General features: G+C 39.1%; 2 protein-coding genes across 2 annotated transcripts in view; both read right to left on the reverse strand.

Annotated features, from left to right (window-relative positions):
* The window catches only part of LOC146483109 (vasoactive intestinal polypeptide receptor-like), a 116,215-nt gene that overhangs the window by 10,185 nt on the left and 86,827 nt on the right, over nucleotides 1–19,203 (reverse strand). The window lies entirely within an intron of this gene.
* On the reverse strand, nucleotides 10,106–19,191 carry LOC146483111 (uncharacterized). Its single transcript, XM_085106185.1, has 9 exons — nucleotides 18,483–19,191; nucleotides 18,327–18,365; nucleotides 17,300–17,554; nucleotides 16,090–16,818; nucleotides 13,069–13,218; nucleotides 12,415–12,570; nucleotides 11,883–12,143; nucleotides 11,196–11,481; nucleotides 10,106–10,915 (listed from the first exon to the last, which is right to left on the reverse strand). The coding sequence occupies exons 1-9, from the start codon at nucleotides 19,189–19,191 to the stop codon at nucleotides 10,411–10,413; spliced, it is 3,090 nt and encodes a 1,029-aa protein (XP_084962311.1). The 3' UTR covers nucleotides 10,106–10,410.

The following is a 19,203-nucleotide window of genomic DNA, read 5'->3' on the forward strand; positions in this document are numbered from 1 at the left end:
AATAAGAGTCCACAGACTGGGCGTGGTCTAATGTCAATTTTAATGGCGTATCATACAAAAAGACTTCATGCAAGGAAACAATAGGACAATCAACATCCCAAAAACGCGCGTTGGATATGAGATGATAGATAGCCAACGAGGCGCGTAGTGCCGAGTTGGCTATAATCATCTCACATCCAACAAGCGTGAGTGGAATAATTGTTTTATTAAAAACAATCAAGAAATACTGCTAGATTTTGCTGATTTCGAATTGCAAGAATATTACTACAGGACAATTTAATGGTCTCTATTTCTTGGGCATGGTATAATGGCTCATATACCATGGCCCCTAAGCCAATCAAATTGCTCAAAATGCATTATACAATGATCCAGTTTTTATTAAAATATAAATTTTATATCAACTGCATGGACATGTATTTTGAAATCAAATCATTAACACCCAAGGATCTGATTCAATTGTCCCACAATGCAGGTATATTTTTATTATACAAATTGTCCTGGCCAAATAATGGAGGCCTTACTTGGGCCGATATGCAGACATGATTTTACTCCTATGCATTCTCTCTCCATTACAGTAGCGATGAAAAAAGACAAATCAACAAGTGTAAATCCTCAACATTGAACAGAGGAGGAGGGAGACATTATGTTAATGATCAACTTATGGGAAAGATGTTGATGTTGTCAAAGCAAAGTAAAATGGGAAACATTGCCAAAACAGTCAAGTGCCGCTAATGTCTTATTGGCCAGGATAATAGTTGCATGTGGAGCTGTCAATCTAGTCCTGGGAAACTTTTTCACTACTCATACTTGTAAGCAGATGAAAACCAACTACAGTCGAACCTGTATATAACGGCCACCCTCGGGACTTGAGTAACTGGCCGCTTTATACAGGATCACTAAAAATACTCACTGGGCGTGGTCTCATGTCAATTTTAATGGTGTATCATACAAGAAGACTTCATGCAAGGAAACAATAGGACAATCAACACTCTTTCAAGTAATCAATACTTTAAACAAAGTTCAGTGCCAACTTGTAACTTAATGGTATAATATACGTAGCATTGTGTAAAAGTACTATACAATAAATTGTCCTCTACTCTCCTACGGTATACAGTGCTCTATTTCTATGACTTACAGCTCACAACAAAATTTCTCATTCCGTCATTTCATAGTTGTTACGCTCAATGTTCAATGTCACATGGCTGAAGAACAAGTTAATTAAAGAGGAATTTCTTGCTAAAGAGTGAAGCATATTCAAAACAAACTTTTTTTAGCCTTCGTTGTATGTTACTGTACTTCAGCACATTGCGGACATCTGAAAAGCGTTAACCACATTAAACAGCTGAGTATCAGCTTACAGTGGCTTTGTACATGTTATTTCTTTATAGTGATGCTGGATCGCACTTTAAACAATGAAATACCGCAAAAAATAACATATGGCTTAGTTTCCATTCAAGGGTGGCCGCTTAATACAGGTAAAAATAACAAAGAAAGACAAACATAGGACTGCTACATGGTGGCCGCCTAATACAGGTAACAAATACAGCAACAATATGAGCAAACGATTGGGACTTTGAAAACTGGCCGCTAAATAGAGGGTGGCTGCTTAATACGGGGCCGTTATATACAGGTTCGACTGTATAATTTTAACAATACTTCAAATTACTTAGTAAGGAAAATAATTTATCAGTTTCCATGAAAATGGTTTGTCAAAAATATAATCATTTATCAGGATCAAGATAGCTTATAGAAAAAGAGCTTTAAAAAATGAGAAATTCCGGCATCCTTTGCCATATAACAGGTAAAAAACATGGGCAGCTAATTAAAAGTTGTGCTCCTTGATTGGTTATTTTCAAGGCTCCTCGATGAGTTTAAAATAACAGCAACATTACTGCATAGCAGCAAAATAACTAACCGTTTTTAAAAAAACCCTTTGAACATCTACAACAATTAAGGCCAAGCAAACTTTATAAAATAAAAAGGTTCTAACTATAAGCCTTAATTGCCATCTCATCATTCTAATAAGATTAATAACTGGATTACACTGAGCGTGAAGATGATTCGGGGAGCATTCTTTTTGGACTATTCTGTAATAGGAATACAAGGAGTACATAGGAATGGGCAGAATTGCATTCTTTGCAGAAATAAATTCTGTGTATTCCTTTATTCCTGAACCACAATAAGAATAACCAGAATTGTTCTAAAAGAATACACCCTCAATATACCTACACTCTTTATGCTATTTTAAAACTTGTATATTTTCGTAAGTTTTCTTCATCACAAATGATACTATGATATTGAATTATACATTACAATTGAGCTCTAAGAAAAAACAAATTAAAACATCAGTAAACGTAGTTACTGTTACAGTCGAAAGCTAAGCAGTAATGGCTGTCTTCATAGTCACTTGATAATCCTGAATTGTCGCGAAGAAAAATGAGTTAATTGTTTTCATGAAACTTCCTTCGTTTTAGTTTTCACTAAAAAATGTTGATTTGTATGGTCGTCCAAATGTTTCAATATTCGCTAAGTTGTATTCGCTGTCGCTAAATCACATTCGCTATCGCTAAATTACATTCGCTGTCGCTAATACTTATTCGCTATCGCTAAATTGTACATTCGCTGTCGCTAATACTCATTTGCTATCGCTAAATTTCATTCGCAGCTGTCGCTAAATTACATTCGCTGTCGCTAATACTTATTCGCTATCGCTAAATTGTACATTTGCTGTCGCTAATACTCATTTGCTATCGCTAAATTTCATTCGCTTTTGCTAAATTACATTCGCTGTCGCTAATACGTATTCGCTATCGCTGATATTCATTCGCTCTCGCTAAATTTCATTCGCTGTCGCTGAGTGTTTCCATTTCATGCGCTAAAAATTAACTCAGGGTATCCCCACACGGGAAAGTTTGTGGAAAGCCGCTAACCGCAGATTTGCATTCAAAAGCATGTGAGATCTCACGATGGCCGACGAAAAGGTATGGAAATGCTCTTCTGAAATTAAAATTTCAGATTTAGCTCGCTTCTAAGCCGTTCCTCAGTGAAAAGCTGGAGCTAGTATACGAAAAGGCTTTCTCCGGGGCTTTGTATGAGCTTAAAGTTTGGCTCATGGCACCATCGTGCTTCGTCGAGGCGGGAAAATACGTTCAGGCGAATGCAGCGGGACTCTGTAAAACGAGGATACGGACGGGTGGATGCGGATGGCGGATGGGGCTTTTTAAAAAAAAAACCAAGAAAAAAGAAAATAGCTAGGATGTTGATACTGTTAAATTTTTTGGTTAATTGCCACCTTCTAAGAAATGCTAGCTTTGGCTATTTTTTTAATTTGAATTAATTTAAATCTTATTGTCAGTCAAACAGCGAAAACGCTATAGAATGTTTTTTCTCGTTTTTCAACCAAAGCAGTCTGAGTTTGCAGAGGAACTCCGTACATTAGTACGACACACCATCCGGCAAAACAACACTTTCATATTCATGAACAGTTACGGGATAATCTAGCCTCCCACTAAAAACGACTGCGTGGGAGGCTAGGGATAATCTGATAAACGGGAAAAGTAATGTATGAGCTCTCAGTCTTAGGCATTATAGATTGGAAATCGTGGTTATTGATCGAACAGACACATCGATACAAGTTATTAAAGATTATTTTAAGATGTCCAAAGATTTGCCTGCGTAGGATTTGCGAACGTGTCATTTTCCTCCCAGGACATGAAATCTGCACACAAGCGACGTTTCCTTTCAAGTTTTAATTTAAAGCAGAGCATGTCTTGAACAATCGAGACGAATTGAAGATCGCGATTTTTTTTGGGGTCCCTCGCTGAAACGAACATGAACTTCTCGTGCTTGAAAAAATGTCACTTTTTTTCTCTGGTAAAATTTTATGGGTTCCATATTTGGACGTTTGCGGTCACGAAAAGTTACGTTTAACCAAGATGTCTGATGTAGAGGATCACGAGTTAGAAAAGACAGTATTCCTCGGTTTATTCAGCAGTGGAACACCAATTTCACCGATCGCGAAAGCTTCAAAGCATCAATCGGTTGGTTAGACAAGTTTAAAAGTCTATTCACAATTAAATTCTGTTTACTTTATTTCGTTCCTTTACATTACTGTCTCGTTAATATTCATATTTTCGATTATCCGGACTATTTATTCAAGTCCCAACGAGTCCGGATAATCGAGGTTCGACTGTACCAAGTTCACGGAGAGGACGACCCCTGACAACTAGGGACTGAAGGCCGCCGCCGAGGCAACTGGGGAAAATCAGAAACTGACCGAAAAAACCTGTTTTTTCTGTCAGGTAAAAAAACTGAATGTTCAAAAAAGGGAAAAACCAAAATCCGCAATGAATATCAAAACCGAAAAGACGCAAAACCCGATCAAAAAAGTCCCCCTATTGTAAGGAAAACTTTGCTTGTGTGCAAATTTAAAGGGAAGAAAATGATACGTTCGCAAATCCTACGCATATAAATCTTTGGACATCTTAAAATAATCTTTTAATAACTTGTATCAATCTGTCTGTTGCCTAACAAGAGCTCGTACAGTACTTTTCCCGTTAATTTAATCAGATTATCCCGTAACTGTTCATGAATGTGAATGTGTTGTTTTGCTGGATGGCGTGTCGTACTAATGTACGGAGTTCCACTGCAAACTGATTTGGTTGAAAAACGAGAAGAAACATTCTAAGGCGTTTTCGCTTTTTGACTTACAATAAGATATAAATTAATTCAAATTAAAAAAAAAATAGCCAAAGCTAGCATTTCTTAAAAGGTGACAATTAACCAATAAATTTAACAGTGTCAACATCCTATTTCTTCTTCTTCTTCTTCTTTTTTTTTTTAAGCCCCCTCCGCCGTCCGCCGTCCGCCGTCCGCCGTCCGCCGTCCGCCGTCCGCCGTCCGACCTCCGCCGTCCGCCATCCGTATCCTGTTTTACAGAGTCCCGTATTTTCCCGCCTTGACGAAGCACGATGGTGCCATGAGCCAAACTTTAAGCTCATACAAAGCCCCGGAGAAAGCCTTTTCGTATACTAGCTCCAGCTTTTCACTGAGGAACGGCTTAGAAGCGAGCTAAATCTGAAATTTTAATTTCAGAAGAGCATTTCCATACCTTTTCGTCGGCCATCGTGAGATCTCACATGCTTTTGAATGCAAATCTGCGGTTAGCGGCTTTCCACAAACTTTCCCGTGTGGGGATACCCTGAGTTAATTTTTAGCGCATAAAATGGAAACACTCAGCGACAGCGAATGATATGTAGCGAGAGCGAATGAATATCAGCGATAGCGAATAAGTATTAGCGACAGCGAATGTAATTTAGCAAAAGCGAATGAAATTTAGCGATAGCAAATGAGTATTAGCGACAGCGAATGTACAATTTAGCGATAGCGAATAAGTATTAGCGACAGCGAATGTAATTTAGCGACAGCGAATGAAATTTAGCGATAGCAAATGAGTATTAGCGACAGCAAATGTACAATTTAGCGATAGCGAATAAGTATTAGCGACAGCGAATGTAATTTAGCGACAGCGAATGAAATTTAGCGATAGCAAATGAGTATTAGCGACAGCGAATGTACAATTTAGCGATAGCGAATAAGTATTAGCGACAGCGAATGAACAATTTAGCGACAGCGAATGTAATTTAGCGATAGCGAATGTGATTTAGCGACAGCGAATACAACTTAGCGAATATTGAAACATTTGGACGACCATAGATTTGTGTTTCAGAGTCACTAACTCTAGAGAACAATTACCTTGCCATTACGGTCAACTGTAATAATAACCACAGCAATGTGACCCTCCATGCTCACTGTAATCTCGGTTACAAAAAAAATCTGCTCTTCAGTTACTATCATTCTCCTCACGAACTCACCATCTTTAGTGTATATTGCCACACACAGGTGCTTTGTTCCTCGTTCCCATCCAGCGACGACAACAAATTCACAAGATGGATGCCATGCAATGCACCAGTACTCATCTTCTTTGGTGTTAATGTTGAATTTACGCTGCTGTTTACCATCTTCGGTGAATATGAACACACAGGAACCATCCAGTGTCATGATCTGGCCATCAGGACCAGCAATGGCAATATCAAATGCATCCTGCAGTATCCCCTCTCCAAAGCTGCGTACATATCTCCCCTCATGCTCGTACACACGCACACTCGTCCAATCTGTCAGAACCAGCACTCTGTTATTGGTGACTGCCAGTCTGCCCCAGTCTCCCCTCACAGGAAACTTGTGTAGTAGGTCAGCGGTATGACTGAATACCTGATATCCATACCTCCACCGCCCGACCAGTACAAAGATGTTGCTATTGTTCATATCAGTGGCGACATCAAAAACACGTAAGCCCGTCTCAGTGTCATTACGTTCAAGGTGAAATTGGAGAACAAACTTTCCGCTGCTGTCAAACACTTTCACACTTTTATCCGAATCGTCTCCTATAATAAACTGTCCATCTGCGTTTGTAGCGATACCTACAGGATACTTCAGCTTGTGCTCCTCTTCACCCTCCTCACCAAATGACCATGGTACACAGCAGTGCTTCATACCTTGTTTCTGCAACACTTTAGAAACTCTTCCATCAAAGAGCGGATCCACTTTCTCCGTTTGTGAAAAATCAGATAAAAACCGTGAACATTAAGGATTTTGAAGGCAAAATAATAGCCGTCGATGCATCATGTTGGCTTCACAAAGCGCTGTCTGTCAGTATGCGCAGAACGGGAAGCTTCGCGAGGTAAGGAACGATATTACGTTATGTTTGAATTGTCTGAATTAAAGTCCTTCGTATTTTGCACTTTTAGTCGTGCACGTGCATTATCCAAATAAGCTTTTAGTTACACTAACACCGATGAATATTTCTCAGCTATTTAGAAATTTGCAGAGGATATATGGAAGTTCTTCTTCGCAATGGAGTGGTTCCATTTCTGGTATTTGATGGGTTACCTTTGCCGGCGAAATCGCTTGAACGAGAAGAAAGGCGAAGGTCAGTTTAAGAGATTTATATGCTATGGAGGTTTGCTTCTTTTATTATTTGTAATTTCTGGTTTACAGTGCAGTGAAATGACACGACGAATGTGTTAAATTAATGTGCCATGTAAAAACAATTTTTTTAAATATCTAGATCTATCTAGATCTATTCATGATGATCTCTTGACGTAGAAGAATCTTTCTGTTGTTAAGGCTTCGAGATGCACGGTTACAGGAGAGTGAGGCCCTTGAAAACATGGGTAAAATACAGGATTCTTGGAGCAAGAAAAGTCAAGCCGTCGGTGTTGTTTACGAACACATTGCTGGTTTAATAGAGGTGAGAAAAAATGTTCTAACAAAGAAACAAACAAAGGCGGATCTAAGCTGTTTATTTTCGCTTGTTACAGATTTGTATCGAGAAGGATATCCGGTATGTTGTGGCTCCTTTTGAGGCAGACGCTGAACTGGCGTATTTGTCAACAAGTGGGCATGTGGATGCTGTGCTCACTGAGGATTCTGACTTACTAGCTTATGGCTGCAAAAAGGTACCAGTCAGCTAGAAAAAATAATAGCATACATTTAGATGTTCATTTATATTGAAGTTTGTGACTTAGTTTTGACCAGTTTTTGGCACACATGAATGTACATACAACTGTTTGCGAATATGGCTTTAATGTTGTATTAGAGCTATTGTTTGAGAGCACTAGCCAGATTCAACAAACTAGTGAAAGTGCAGCAACAGAACAGACTTGCTCTGTAAAGAAGTTTACCTTTAGAAGCAGATAGATATATAGTGTAAATCAAAAATACAATGTCAATCTCTCTGTATATTTTTTCGCATACACCACACACACAAAAAGGATAGTGAGTACGTTTTGATTGACTATTCAAACTCAAGGTGAAGGTAATATGTTCTCCTAGCAAACAAGCTGGCTGCTCACTTTGAATTGCATTTGTCAGAATTTAAAAATCAATGTACGGTTGGCTATTCAACTATGTGGTATATACTAAAACAGTAATTCATCCATCCATTCCATCCACTGATTGATTGATTGATTGATTGATTCATTCATTCATGCATTCATTCATTCATTCGCTCACTCACTCACTCACTCACTCACTCACTCACCTCACCTCACCTCACCTCACCTCACCTCACCTCACTCCCTCCCTCCCTCCCTCCCTCACCCATTGACAGCATGGGAATCAAGAGAGGATGAGGCACAATTTTCTATGGCTTGTGGAGAGTATCCTTTACTTAATAATAATATTACTATTGATCACAAATTTTGGAAAATAGGAAAACCTTGGGAGGGGTGGTTACTTGTTTATTCAAGTATAGTGTTTTCACTGGGAGTGGGAGGTGCCTTCAAAATCCTAAGACAGATAGGGTCCTTCTGACAATCAAACAGTTTTTCATATACCTGTTACAAACTTTGCAGAAGCAATAATCTTGGTTTTCTTGTTTGTCTGGGAATTTTTAAGAGCTGATTTGTGTTCAGTGTGATCAATACTCTACTTATTTGTTGTAATCATGGCATAAAAACTTACTCCTATGCTGGAGTGAAGTGCATACATGTAGAAAGATATGTGGGTCAAAAGCTTAAAATATAATGATTGTTGTGTTTGTGTTAATATTTTAAGGTAGATAAAGTGCTTTGTTCTTAACTCAATTAGATTTTCTCATTCTGACTGTGTGGCAGATTTTGTTGTCGGAAATATTGACATGGTCACCATGGAAAAGAAAAACGCATTTCCAACTCACCGGGTGAGAACATACAGCTGTATTAAAGTTTATAAGGTTACATTTTGGAGTACTTTTTTTGGCAAACACTCTTTTTAATTCATTTGTTGTTACTTGACATGTTTTGGTAGCACATGCAGTTCTTGGTACAGCTCACATATGAAAATATGCATATCAAGGTGTTGGTAAATAATGAATTCATGTTTCCCTTTTATATGTGTTGCAGGTCACTTTAACTTCAACAGACCCACCATCTGATGTTTCAGGAAGTGAACCTGAACCACAACAAGAAGGTAAAGGCATGTTTTTTTATTTTATGTACCTTTTGTTGATTGAATTTGCATTTAAGATTTCTCCAGTTGTCTTGATATAGTTGACTTGTGTTTATAAGGAATGTCTTGATTAGCTTTCCATTGCTGGTTTTCTTTTCTTTGTATAGGTAAATTCATAATATATATTACACCCAAACCTAATGCATATTTATACATTGAGCACTCCTAGTATAAGTGAACAATTTACTGTTATTCATTTATTTCATTAAATATAATATTTTTTTAACATTTTCAGGAGAAGGGGACATTCCTGATCCTATGGATGTGCATATTGAAGACCTAGAGGATGGTTTGTTGAAGTGGAAGATCCCTTGTTTCCCAGTGATGGAAGTGGAATTCAAACGTGCTTGGGCTGTCATTAATGGGCAACGACAGAAGATCCTTTTGTCGAAGGACAGTACAAGGTTAAAGTGCCCAGTGAATGTACGCTGTACTTCACATTGCACTATAACCATAAGTAGAGAAAATTATTTTGTTTGTTGGAAGCACCAAGAAGTTAAAGATAACATTAGTCCAGAACACAATGACCCAGAACAGTTGGATTTAATTCCAATATCTCAAAACTCGACTAATGTAACACATACTCTGCCTTTCAAAGTTATGGGTGTGGCCTACTCTAAAGAGGCACAGGATCATTTAGAGGCTGCCTATGATCATTTGTACGTTGCAAAAGAAATTGTTCATGCCAAGCTGTTTCCAGAGCCTGAAAATGCTCATGACAACAAAGCAATTGCTGTGTCAATTAAGTATAATGATGATTGGTGTAAAGTTGGTTATATTGCTGCCGAGCTAACCAAATATCTACATGCAGTGTGGTCTGATGGCTTGGATTTTGAAGTCACTGTAAAGCATATAAAATTTAGGACTAGTTATCTGAAAGTAGGTTTTTATATCACTATTAACCTTACCAGGAAAGGAGAATGGGAGCCTGAAGTGATCAGAGCTGCCAAGAAAGTTCAGTGAATGGCTTTGTGACGGTTATACTCTAGAGAAATTTCTGTATTAAAGTTGTCATAATGTAAAAAATGGACAGCCAGTCTGTATGACCTCCATATTGTAGAGCACCACAAAAATGGTTATTGTTGACATGTACATATTAATAATGTAAGTGCATAAGGATTGCAACAAAGTTACTAACGAAAAAAATAGAACCCCACCAATTCTAAGCACTCTGAAACTTGAACTTGTAGACTTGGCATTTACTTAAGGAAAAGTATTTACACCAAAAAGTGCAGCAAAATGCTATTCTGCTGCTGCAATGTTTATATCAAAAATTGTTTCTTCAATAAAATTTTTATTTTTAACTTGCGAGTCCAGTTCATATCTACCATGGGTAAATGCATTAATAATGCCTATTCCTTCTTAAGATGGCCGACCAAACTCAACGGGTGGGAGAGGCACAGGTGCTCGATGAAAATTGGCCCTCACAGTTAGCTGGTTTTTCTGAGGCAGTGACGCTCTGTCAGCTACGAACACTCCAGGATCCCCTCGTCTGGACAGAGTTACTCTGTCGAGGCGTTCTATCCCTTCTTTGGATGGCTCGTTGAAGGATGGTAATGGAAAGTCTCTATAACGTGTCTGGCTTCCAGTCCAATAATAAAAAGGCAAATTGGGGTCACTCTTCTTGGAAAACTCGTTCATTATTTTGGGGAATTCATCATAAAATTCTTTTGTGTCAAAAACAAGACCAATCACCTCATGAAAAAGGGCAATTATCCCTTCAACATCGTCTGTGGAGGAAGCCCTTGGGTGTTCAGGGGGCAAATCTCTCTTGGTGTACTCCTCTCTGCGTTGCTGGCGTGTTTCCAGATTAGCTACTAAACCAACAATGATCTCTCTGGTCATACCACATATTCCCTTGATTGGCCTGCAAAATGCAAGAAAAGCATACTAAACATTTTGACTTTTTTGTCAATAATGCAGTATAGAATTTTGTTTAAATGTTTTTATGGAACAACACATTGGTTTTTGTTCTGTTCTGTGATCAACCAAAAAAATTACATTATCCCAGAGTCTCTTCTGGCAACCAACCACCGACAAAGAGTCACAAAAATTAGAGGCCCAAGATTGAGAGTAATTCAAGAAGTGGCCCCTCTTGAATAAGTGTCCTCTAAATTAAGCATACTAAATTTGCAGTTACAAGTTACCTGTTCACGTCAATGGTGGAGTAGTCATGATCCTGATCCAGATATGGCATCCAGTCTTTAAGCAGCCATGTCATCATATCTTTGCAATACTGTGCCCGGGTCTCCTCACTGAGGCCACGTCCATCAACTGCCTTGTGCCAGTTGTGAATGATTGATAGTATCTTTGCCTCAGCATGATAACAATTTTTCTCCATAAAGCTGATCACCCCTTTGGATATTAACCGCTCGCAATCTGGAACAGACTGTTTGTTTTTGCCTGTTAGTGCCTCGTATGTCAAGCCAGTATCTGTAATTGATCAAATAACAAAGAATCTGAGTAAACGACAATAGAACCTTGCAGTATCTGGTGCTTAAGTTTTGTCTCAGGATCTTATAAACAGCTTGGTTTTCATTCATCTACAAGCATAGATATTTCTTATTTTAAGTAGGCTTGTTCTCAAGGTTTTCATCCAGAGGTTTGCCAAGAAAAAGCAACTAAACACCATGATAACAAGTCTAACTGGAAACCGTTTACATTCACAAATATTATAAGAAACAAGGGTTAATTTTGCCCTCAAACGAGCTTCCTTCAACTTCAGGGAGTTTGTGCAACCAGACAGGCCACTGAAATTCAGGACAAGGTTATTGGTCTAATATATCAAGTATGGGTACTACATACATGTATAATCATGTGACTTAAATTCAAACCTGGATCATGAAGGGCATCCCTTAGAAATTTTACTTGGAATCCAGGTATGGACCCTTCTCTCAAACAGCCAACAATTCTTTTGAGCAAATGGTTATGGTCCTCTCGCTGACGAAGTTTCTCCTGGGTCTCAGCATCAACCTCAGGTACCACCAGGTTGTTTCTGAACTCGATTCCTTTTTCTGCTTGAGACTTGATCTCATGTCTAAACAGGTAAACAGCCATAATTGACTTCAAGCAGTCTGTTGCCTCCTCATCTTTTCCTGTGACAAACATTTTCAAATTAATTTTCTCGTTAGAGCACCTTACTTTAAAAAAAAGTAAAGTTGTTTGCAATGATTATTTACCGGTTGAGCAGGAAAGTGTGCAGTATTGATCAATATATTGATACTTCTTGCTCATCAGAAAGAAACCTTATAACATTATTTAGTATCATACTTGGTTCATGTTGCTAATTTATTTCAATTATGTACAGTATTACATGGGTTTACATTAAATGAAGCAAACATTATTTTTTTTTATTTCGGCAAGCACCTTCGATCCAAGTGCATGGCTCATAGTCTTCAGGAAACATCTTCTTTCGTAGAAGACGGATGGCCTCCTCAAAGGGGATCCCTTCATTTACAATGGTTTCTTGTAACCAGAGCACATCATCAAGTGGAACAGCTGGATGGCACTCCAAACGAATACCTGCAAATAGCAATTGAAGCAAATTGTAAAAAAGTGGCTGATTTTTACAACAAAACAAATCTATTAAAAAAATAATGGGCAGTTCATTAGAAAAGGGCATTTTCTGTTCTGGGAATCAAATATTGGAAAAAACAGGTAAACTGTATGAGGTCATGTTTTACACCATCCGAACTACAAACATCTACACAACTTCCATAGAACAGTTACAGTTACAAGTTGTTTATCATGTTGTAGCTCATTAGTCTATTCTTCTTGATGTCCACGTCCGAAAATTATAAGTTAACAATTACTCGCCTAAGGCTCAGTAAATATTGTCAAATATTTACTTCACCTACTGCACATTAAATATTCACCAATATATTTACTTTGCCTTTTGACAAATGATTGTTAAATATTAATAAATAAAACTTTTAGCAGCAATAAAAAATTGGTGTATGTATTATGTATAATCACAGGAAATATGAACAGCAACCTTATATGAAATGCTATGAGAAATACCTTGTGCATTTAGTCTCAAATATTTTGCAATCTTTGACACTGGTGTTGATTTTGCCTTCTGCCTTGCATCACTTATAAGTTGTATGATAGAAATAGGACACTCACTGCCCATGGTGCGGAGAGAATTAAATTCTCCATCAGTAACAAATCCTTAAAATAAAATGAAAATAGCAAGAAAACTGAGTGAAAGACCAGGTAAGGTAATGAGGGCATCTTTAGCACATACGTTGGATGTTTGAATCACTAAGCCACATGCAGAACCCTTTAAACATATGCATTGTAACTGCACTTGTTACAGAAAAGAAACAACAAGGAGGGCTCCAAGGTCACCAGACAGTACCGCTCAAAAGTAAGTTACCACCCTCTCAATAACAACAACAATAACAATATCAGTGACAATAAAATTAGGAATATTTTCAGTTGGTGAATTCACTGGGAAATGTTTGTTCCATAACACACCTGGCCTCCATTCTGCTTAAAACCACAGTTATTACCACTGAGGAAATAATGTACAAAATTATACAGTAATAATTATTAGATAGTGTCATTACCAACAACAGTCATTCCCACACCAACCATGACTTTCCTCAACTCTTCATAAAGTTCCCGCAATTTAGAATCCTTCATTCCTTTAAGTGGCATCACTTGTACTGGCAAAGCATAAGGTTTTCTATTCCTGCTTTCGTCCGCTATCATGAAAACCATCAAGTGTGTTGCCGCCACCCGCTTCTTCATGAACAGCTGCTTTGTGTACAGGAGAAGGGATGTGCGGAATTCCTGAAGATCTTTGTCTACATCATGTGCTGTCTCCAACTCAAGGCAAGCCTTCTTTAGTTCAATTACTTTTTTTAGCAGGTCTTGAAACCCTACTAAGTCCCATGCAAGTCCCATCAGCAGTGACTCAGATGGGCTATTTTTGCTTCTGTGCTTCTCATACTTGGTGCGTGCATCTACCTCTCCTTCCCGCAGAAACTCCGAATCATTATCAAGAATTGTGGAAAGAATCCTCAGATCTTCCAGCAAGACATCAGATCTGTCCTTCAAGCCAAGAAGCCTAGCAAATTCCCTGCGGTTCTGATATTCAGCCCTGCAGTTATCCAACTCGCCATCATCAAGGTTTTCATCTCCAGCCCACATTCCTTTTACACTTTCTCTCAAACCTTTGCGGACATCACAAGCATCTGCCTTTATCCACCATCTTCCACATGGGTTACTTTCATGTGCATTCTTCAGAGCTTTCACCTACAAAGAAAAGAATATGTGTGTGCTCAAAAATTGCCTTGGTGCTGGTGAGGAAGCATAGTTTATATAACACTATAATTATGAGATACAAGGCTGTGCTCTAAGAAAAATTACAGGGAACCCGAAGGCTCCCTTGTATCAAATCCATGGTTCCCAGCACTGTAAAAAAAAAAAAAAAAAAAAGAAAAAAAAAAAAAAAAAGAAAGAAGGCTTTCCTAGTCAAGTGAAGACAAAAGTTAGTTGCCCCTGGCAACCAGGCTCTGCTAGCGATCAACTGACTATGGGAACAGATGACAAAGAATGTATGAATGTTATAATAACTCATTATTACAGTTCACTGACAATTCTTTTTCTAGGTATCACAAACCCACATCAGATAACATTGACCTGATCATGCACTGTGCCATAAACGTACTGACTGATGAATGAATACTCCAACTAGTGCTAAAGATGACATTGAAAGGTGGCAATATTAGGCTCTAAATGAGTACAGTGTTCATGTAGTGAAAAGTAACAGACTGACCCCGTATCAGAACATAAACCCTGGAACAAAAACTTGAGAGAAGATCTGCATATACCTGGATAGAAGCATCTCTCGAAAATCCAGCCAAGCTGATCCGCTTTTTAAGCTGTGTTGGTCCTAAGCCAGCAACATTTACAAGTGCCTGGTAAATAAATTTACAAGAAAAATAAAAACACACCAGTTATTATAACAGTAATTGAATGGGAAAACCACCTGACCTACATGTACAAAGTTAATAAAAATATGCCACAAAAGTATAAAATATATATAATACACAGTATCCTAGGGACTTGGACTTATTCTCATACATGGATTGAGGACAATTTCCTTTTTTTTAGAAGAAGGAAGAAGTGTGTATTAATAAGTTTCATTTTCCTGATTAGTTACCTTTCCTGGTTTGTAGATACCACTATTTTGAGACTGTCTTCCTTTTTGTTGGGTGAGACCATGTCTTTTATCCATTGCTGATGGGTCTGCGCCATGTTCTAAAAGCTCATTCACTTCGCTGCTACTCAAATTCGACCACAGTGTGCTGATATCAAATTCCTTTCTTGTATCCAAATTTGAGATCTGACTAGCACCAAACACAACATCTGAACCACTCTCATCAACCATGCTAGCACCCAACACAACATCTGAAGCACTCTTATTAACCCCACTAGCGCTCAACAAAACATCTGCAGCGCTCACATTAACCCCACCAGCACCCAACACAACATCTGAAGTACTCTCATCAACCCCGCTAGCACCCACCACAACATCTGAAGCACTCTCATCAACCCCGCTAGCAACCAACACAACATCTGAAGCACTCTCATCAACCCCGCTAGCACCCAACACAACATCTAAACCACTGTAATCAACCCCACTAGCACCCAACACAACATCTAAAGCACTCTCATCAATTCCGCTAGCACCCACCACAACATCTGAAGCACTCTCATCAACCCCGCTAGCACCCAACACAACATTTGAAGCACTCTCATCAACCCCACTAGCACCCAACACAACATCTGAAGAACTCTCATCAACCCCACTAGCACCCAACACAACATCTAAACCACTGTCATCAGCCCCGCTAGCACCCAACACAACACCTGAAGCACTCTCATCAACCCCAACAGCACCCACCACAACATCTAAACCACTGTCATCAACCCCACTAGCACCCAACACAACACCTTCGGCACCCACATTATCCCCTGCATCAACCAACATGACTGCAGGGCTCACATCACATGACACATCCTCTATGCCTGAAACTGCTAGTGCCTCAGAGAGAATATCATTTGACACAGGTGCATCACCAGCAGTTGCCACATTTTCCTTAACAGTTCCAGGAGTACAATCATCCTCATCGTACTGCCACATAGGGCCTCGATTCAAAGCAATCCACTTGTGGCCAAAATGTGCCAGCATAGTTTCTTGCCAGACTGCATAATGGGTTTCCATTTCCAGTTTCACAGCTGACTCTGCATGGAAGAACCGTAAGTTGTAATCAATTAATCCAAAGGGCATTCGGTCAAGTTTAAGCTTATCTTCAGAGAGGATCTTCGCAAAAATGTACAACAGATTCTTCTTCCCATTACGAAACAGGGTGTTAACACCAGATATCACTGTCTCAATAATGTCACCATGAATAAAATGTAGAAAGTTCAATCCATATGTGCTCTCGATAAAAACCTTGAGCAGGTAGGTGATTAGCTGCAACTGCATTCGCTTTGTCATTGCGGTCTTAAACATCAGTACTAATTTCACTATAAGGTCTCCAATACAAACATTTCCTTCAAGGTGTGATTTTACAGACGGAGAATGACCAAAGATTGGTGAGAGTGGCTGGTCCTGCTGTTGCAAGTTCTTTGGTGTCTGTGGAGTGCTGGTTACAGGCATCTCAAAGTAGTCCACCCCATAGGCATCCTCTGCATCACATAATGAGGGATAGGCTTTCTTCAGGTGTTTGGTCACTCGTGTACGGCATGAGGATCCTCATATTAAGAAAAAAAAAATTTACATACATGAGATGCACACTATCAAAACCCCTTGGGATCAACACTTCAGACACTACATAAATGGCACCAAAATTTGGATAACAACACTTTGTACATCCTTAGTATCGTGTAAATGAGGAAAGGATTTTTAATGTAAATGCAAGGCTTAGGATGTATAAGTTTCGTTATTCAAATGCTGACACCATTCGTGCACAGTTTTTAAGGGGTTGGGTGTTTGAAATCACCTGTAAAATTCATATACAGTGAAAGGTAGCATCATCTTTTGGCACATTTATTTCGTTCACTATTATCTCCTTGCGCAGTAATCTCGCTGTGAACCTGTTCTTTTTTTTTTTCACATTTATAAGAGTGGAGAGGGGTGGTTGCTTTTGCAAGGTTCAACTGTAGGCTACCGACATTCACATTCCTCCAATAAGTAATAAATTTTATAGTAAAGGGCACATGTACAGTCTCTTACCTGAACGTTTTGGCAAATTAGTTGTTTCTGAAATAGCGTTTGCACAGCTTTCCCAAAACTGTTCATCTTTCGTATTGGGCCACCCATTTGATGCAGCACCATCCCAGTATAACCCAATGTACTGTATGAGAGCCTGTATCTCCTCAGAGCACCACACTTTCGGCTTTTCTTTTTCTTCAGAGCTCACAGTTGGGTTGCCTCTGCCAAACAGTGTTTTCCTTATGTTTCGTTTAGGCTGATCACGAGAACCTGGATCTTGAAGTTTTTTAGGCATTTTATTTCCTGGTTTTCCAGGGGTATTGCCAGAACCAGGTCCATGCCCCCTTTTGTTATTCATGACAACTGAGTTGAAAAAAAAAAAAAACTACATTTGTACAGAGTCCATAATTTAACCCCACAGCATAAGAGAGAATATACAATTCTATATTTAGCAGCAAAGCATTTAGGCAAAGGATTATATAGTAAAATCTCGACGACAACACACTTATACATGCCCAGATCTGAGCTAGCAAAAGTTCTATCTTACTAATACCCATTTAATGTCCATAAAAAACGATCAAGGTGATTCTAGATTATATCCTAGGGTGAAATAATTGTAATTGCGGAAATTTTGGATCTCACTTCACACTAGGCTTCGAGCGGCTTCAAGCACTATCATATAGGCTGAAAAGGTGACAAGTCTTCAAAATTGGCAAACTTCAAGTTCAAAATTCAGGCAAAAAGCGAGGGGCGCCCAGGGGCGCCCTCAAAGGTTTACATTTCTATGCCTTTTTTTTTATACTTCTGCAAAATTTTAAGAACTTTGGACGGGTGAATTATGAGAAAGAGCTCTCTTTTGGTGGGGGGTTTAGACAATGGAAATCGGTAGCTATAGTAGCGATTATTTTCTTCGTCTAATTCTGTCAAAAATATTGGCCGTTTGATAACAGAGTTCAGAAAAACTGCTAGAAAAAGACTTTAAATTTTAGAAACCAAACATTTAGCAGAGAAAGGTGCTCAAACAGTTTAGAAAAAGTGTTTTGCTTACCTCCAAAAATCGCGGCTTTGCCGGCTATTTCGTCGCCATCTTGAATACGTCACAAAATAATGCTTTGCGATCGTAGCGTCCACACCACCTGCACTTTCTCTTTCCCGGTATCAACACAAGGCCAGTTGTTTGCGGACAGCTGGTTGTTGCTAAAACTGACCATCAGAATAACATCGTAGATGGTGCGATTCACATGACAAGTAGCAGAAATGATCGCCCTTCGTTCTTCTTTACTAAACCGAGCCCGGAAGCCTCTATTAAGCTCGACAGTAAAACATTCCTTAACAGATGACAGACTGTGTAGCTCTTCAATGCACACTCTACACGCTGCTAATGCGATCTCGGGATCGTCCACTGTCTCCAGTATTGTCGCCATTACTCGATATTGCATGGCCAGTACGCGATCAGACAATTCCAAAGCTTCATTAGCGAATGCTTCTGTTGCTTTCCTGCGTGTTTCTTCGAATCTCTTTTTGGCATTTGAAAGAACCTTCAATGCTGACTCATCCAGGTCAGTAAGCTCCAGTTTTCTTATTTCTTTTGCCAGAGAAACTGCTTCAGCACTAGCTGTTCCAGCTGCTGCTTCTTCCTTTATCGTGCTGTGCTCCCTTCTGCGCCTTGCCTTATCAAACACTTCATACAGGAATTCGATTCCTTCTTTAAAGAAGCTGATGCTTGCTGACAAATCTTTTCTTGCCAAGCCCTTCAACTGCGACTTGATATCGTCGATTTCACGCACGATCAAGCCACGGAATTTCTGATCTGTTACGTCGCCATCCTTCAACTTTTCTGCTGCTTTATCCCTTCCTTTATTCACGAGCAAGCCGATGGTGGCTTTAAACACAGCCGTTATTATTGAGGACATCACAGCTAAACA

This window comes from Pavona decussata, unplaced genomic scaffold (assembly GCF_977016875.1).
Source record: "Pavona decussata unplaced genomic scaffold, jaPavDecu1.1 SCAFFOLD_40, whole genome shotgun sequence".
NCBI classification, from domain to species: Eukaryota; Metazoa; Cnidaria; class Anthozoa; order Scleractinia; family Agariciidae; genus Pavona; species Pavona decussata.

Bases quoted from the DNA above. Each gene is read 5' to 3' on its own strand.
- LOC146483111 (XM_085106185.1), bottom strand. From the start codon at position 19,191: ATGTCCTCAATAATAACGGCTGTGTTTAAAGCCACCATCGGCTTGCTC. The intron at 13,219-16,089 runs GCATAGAGGATG...TTTTATTTTAAG, and splicing joins TGAGGCACTAGCAGTTTCAG to GATTTGTTACTGATGGAGAA. The intron at 12,144-12,414 runs GTGCTTGCCGAA...TGTTTGTCACAG, and splicing joins GCCATGCACTTGGATCGAAG to GAAAAGATGAGGAGGCAACA.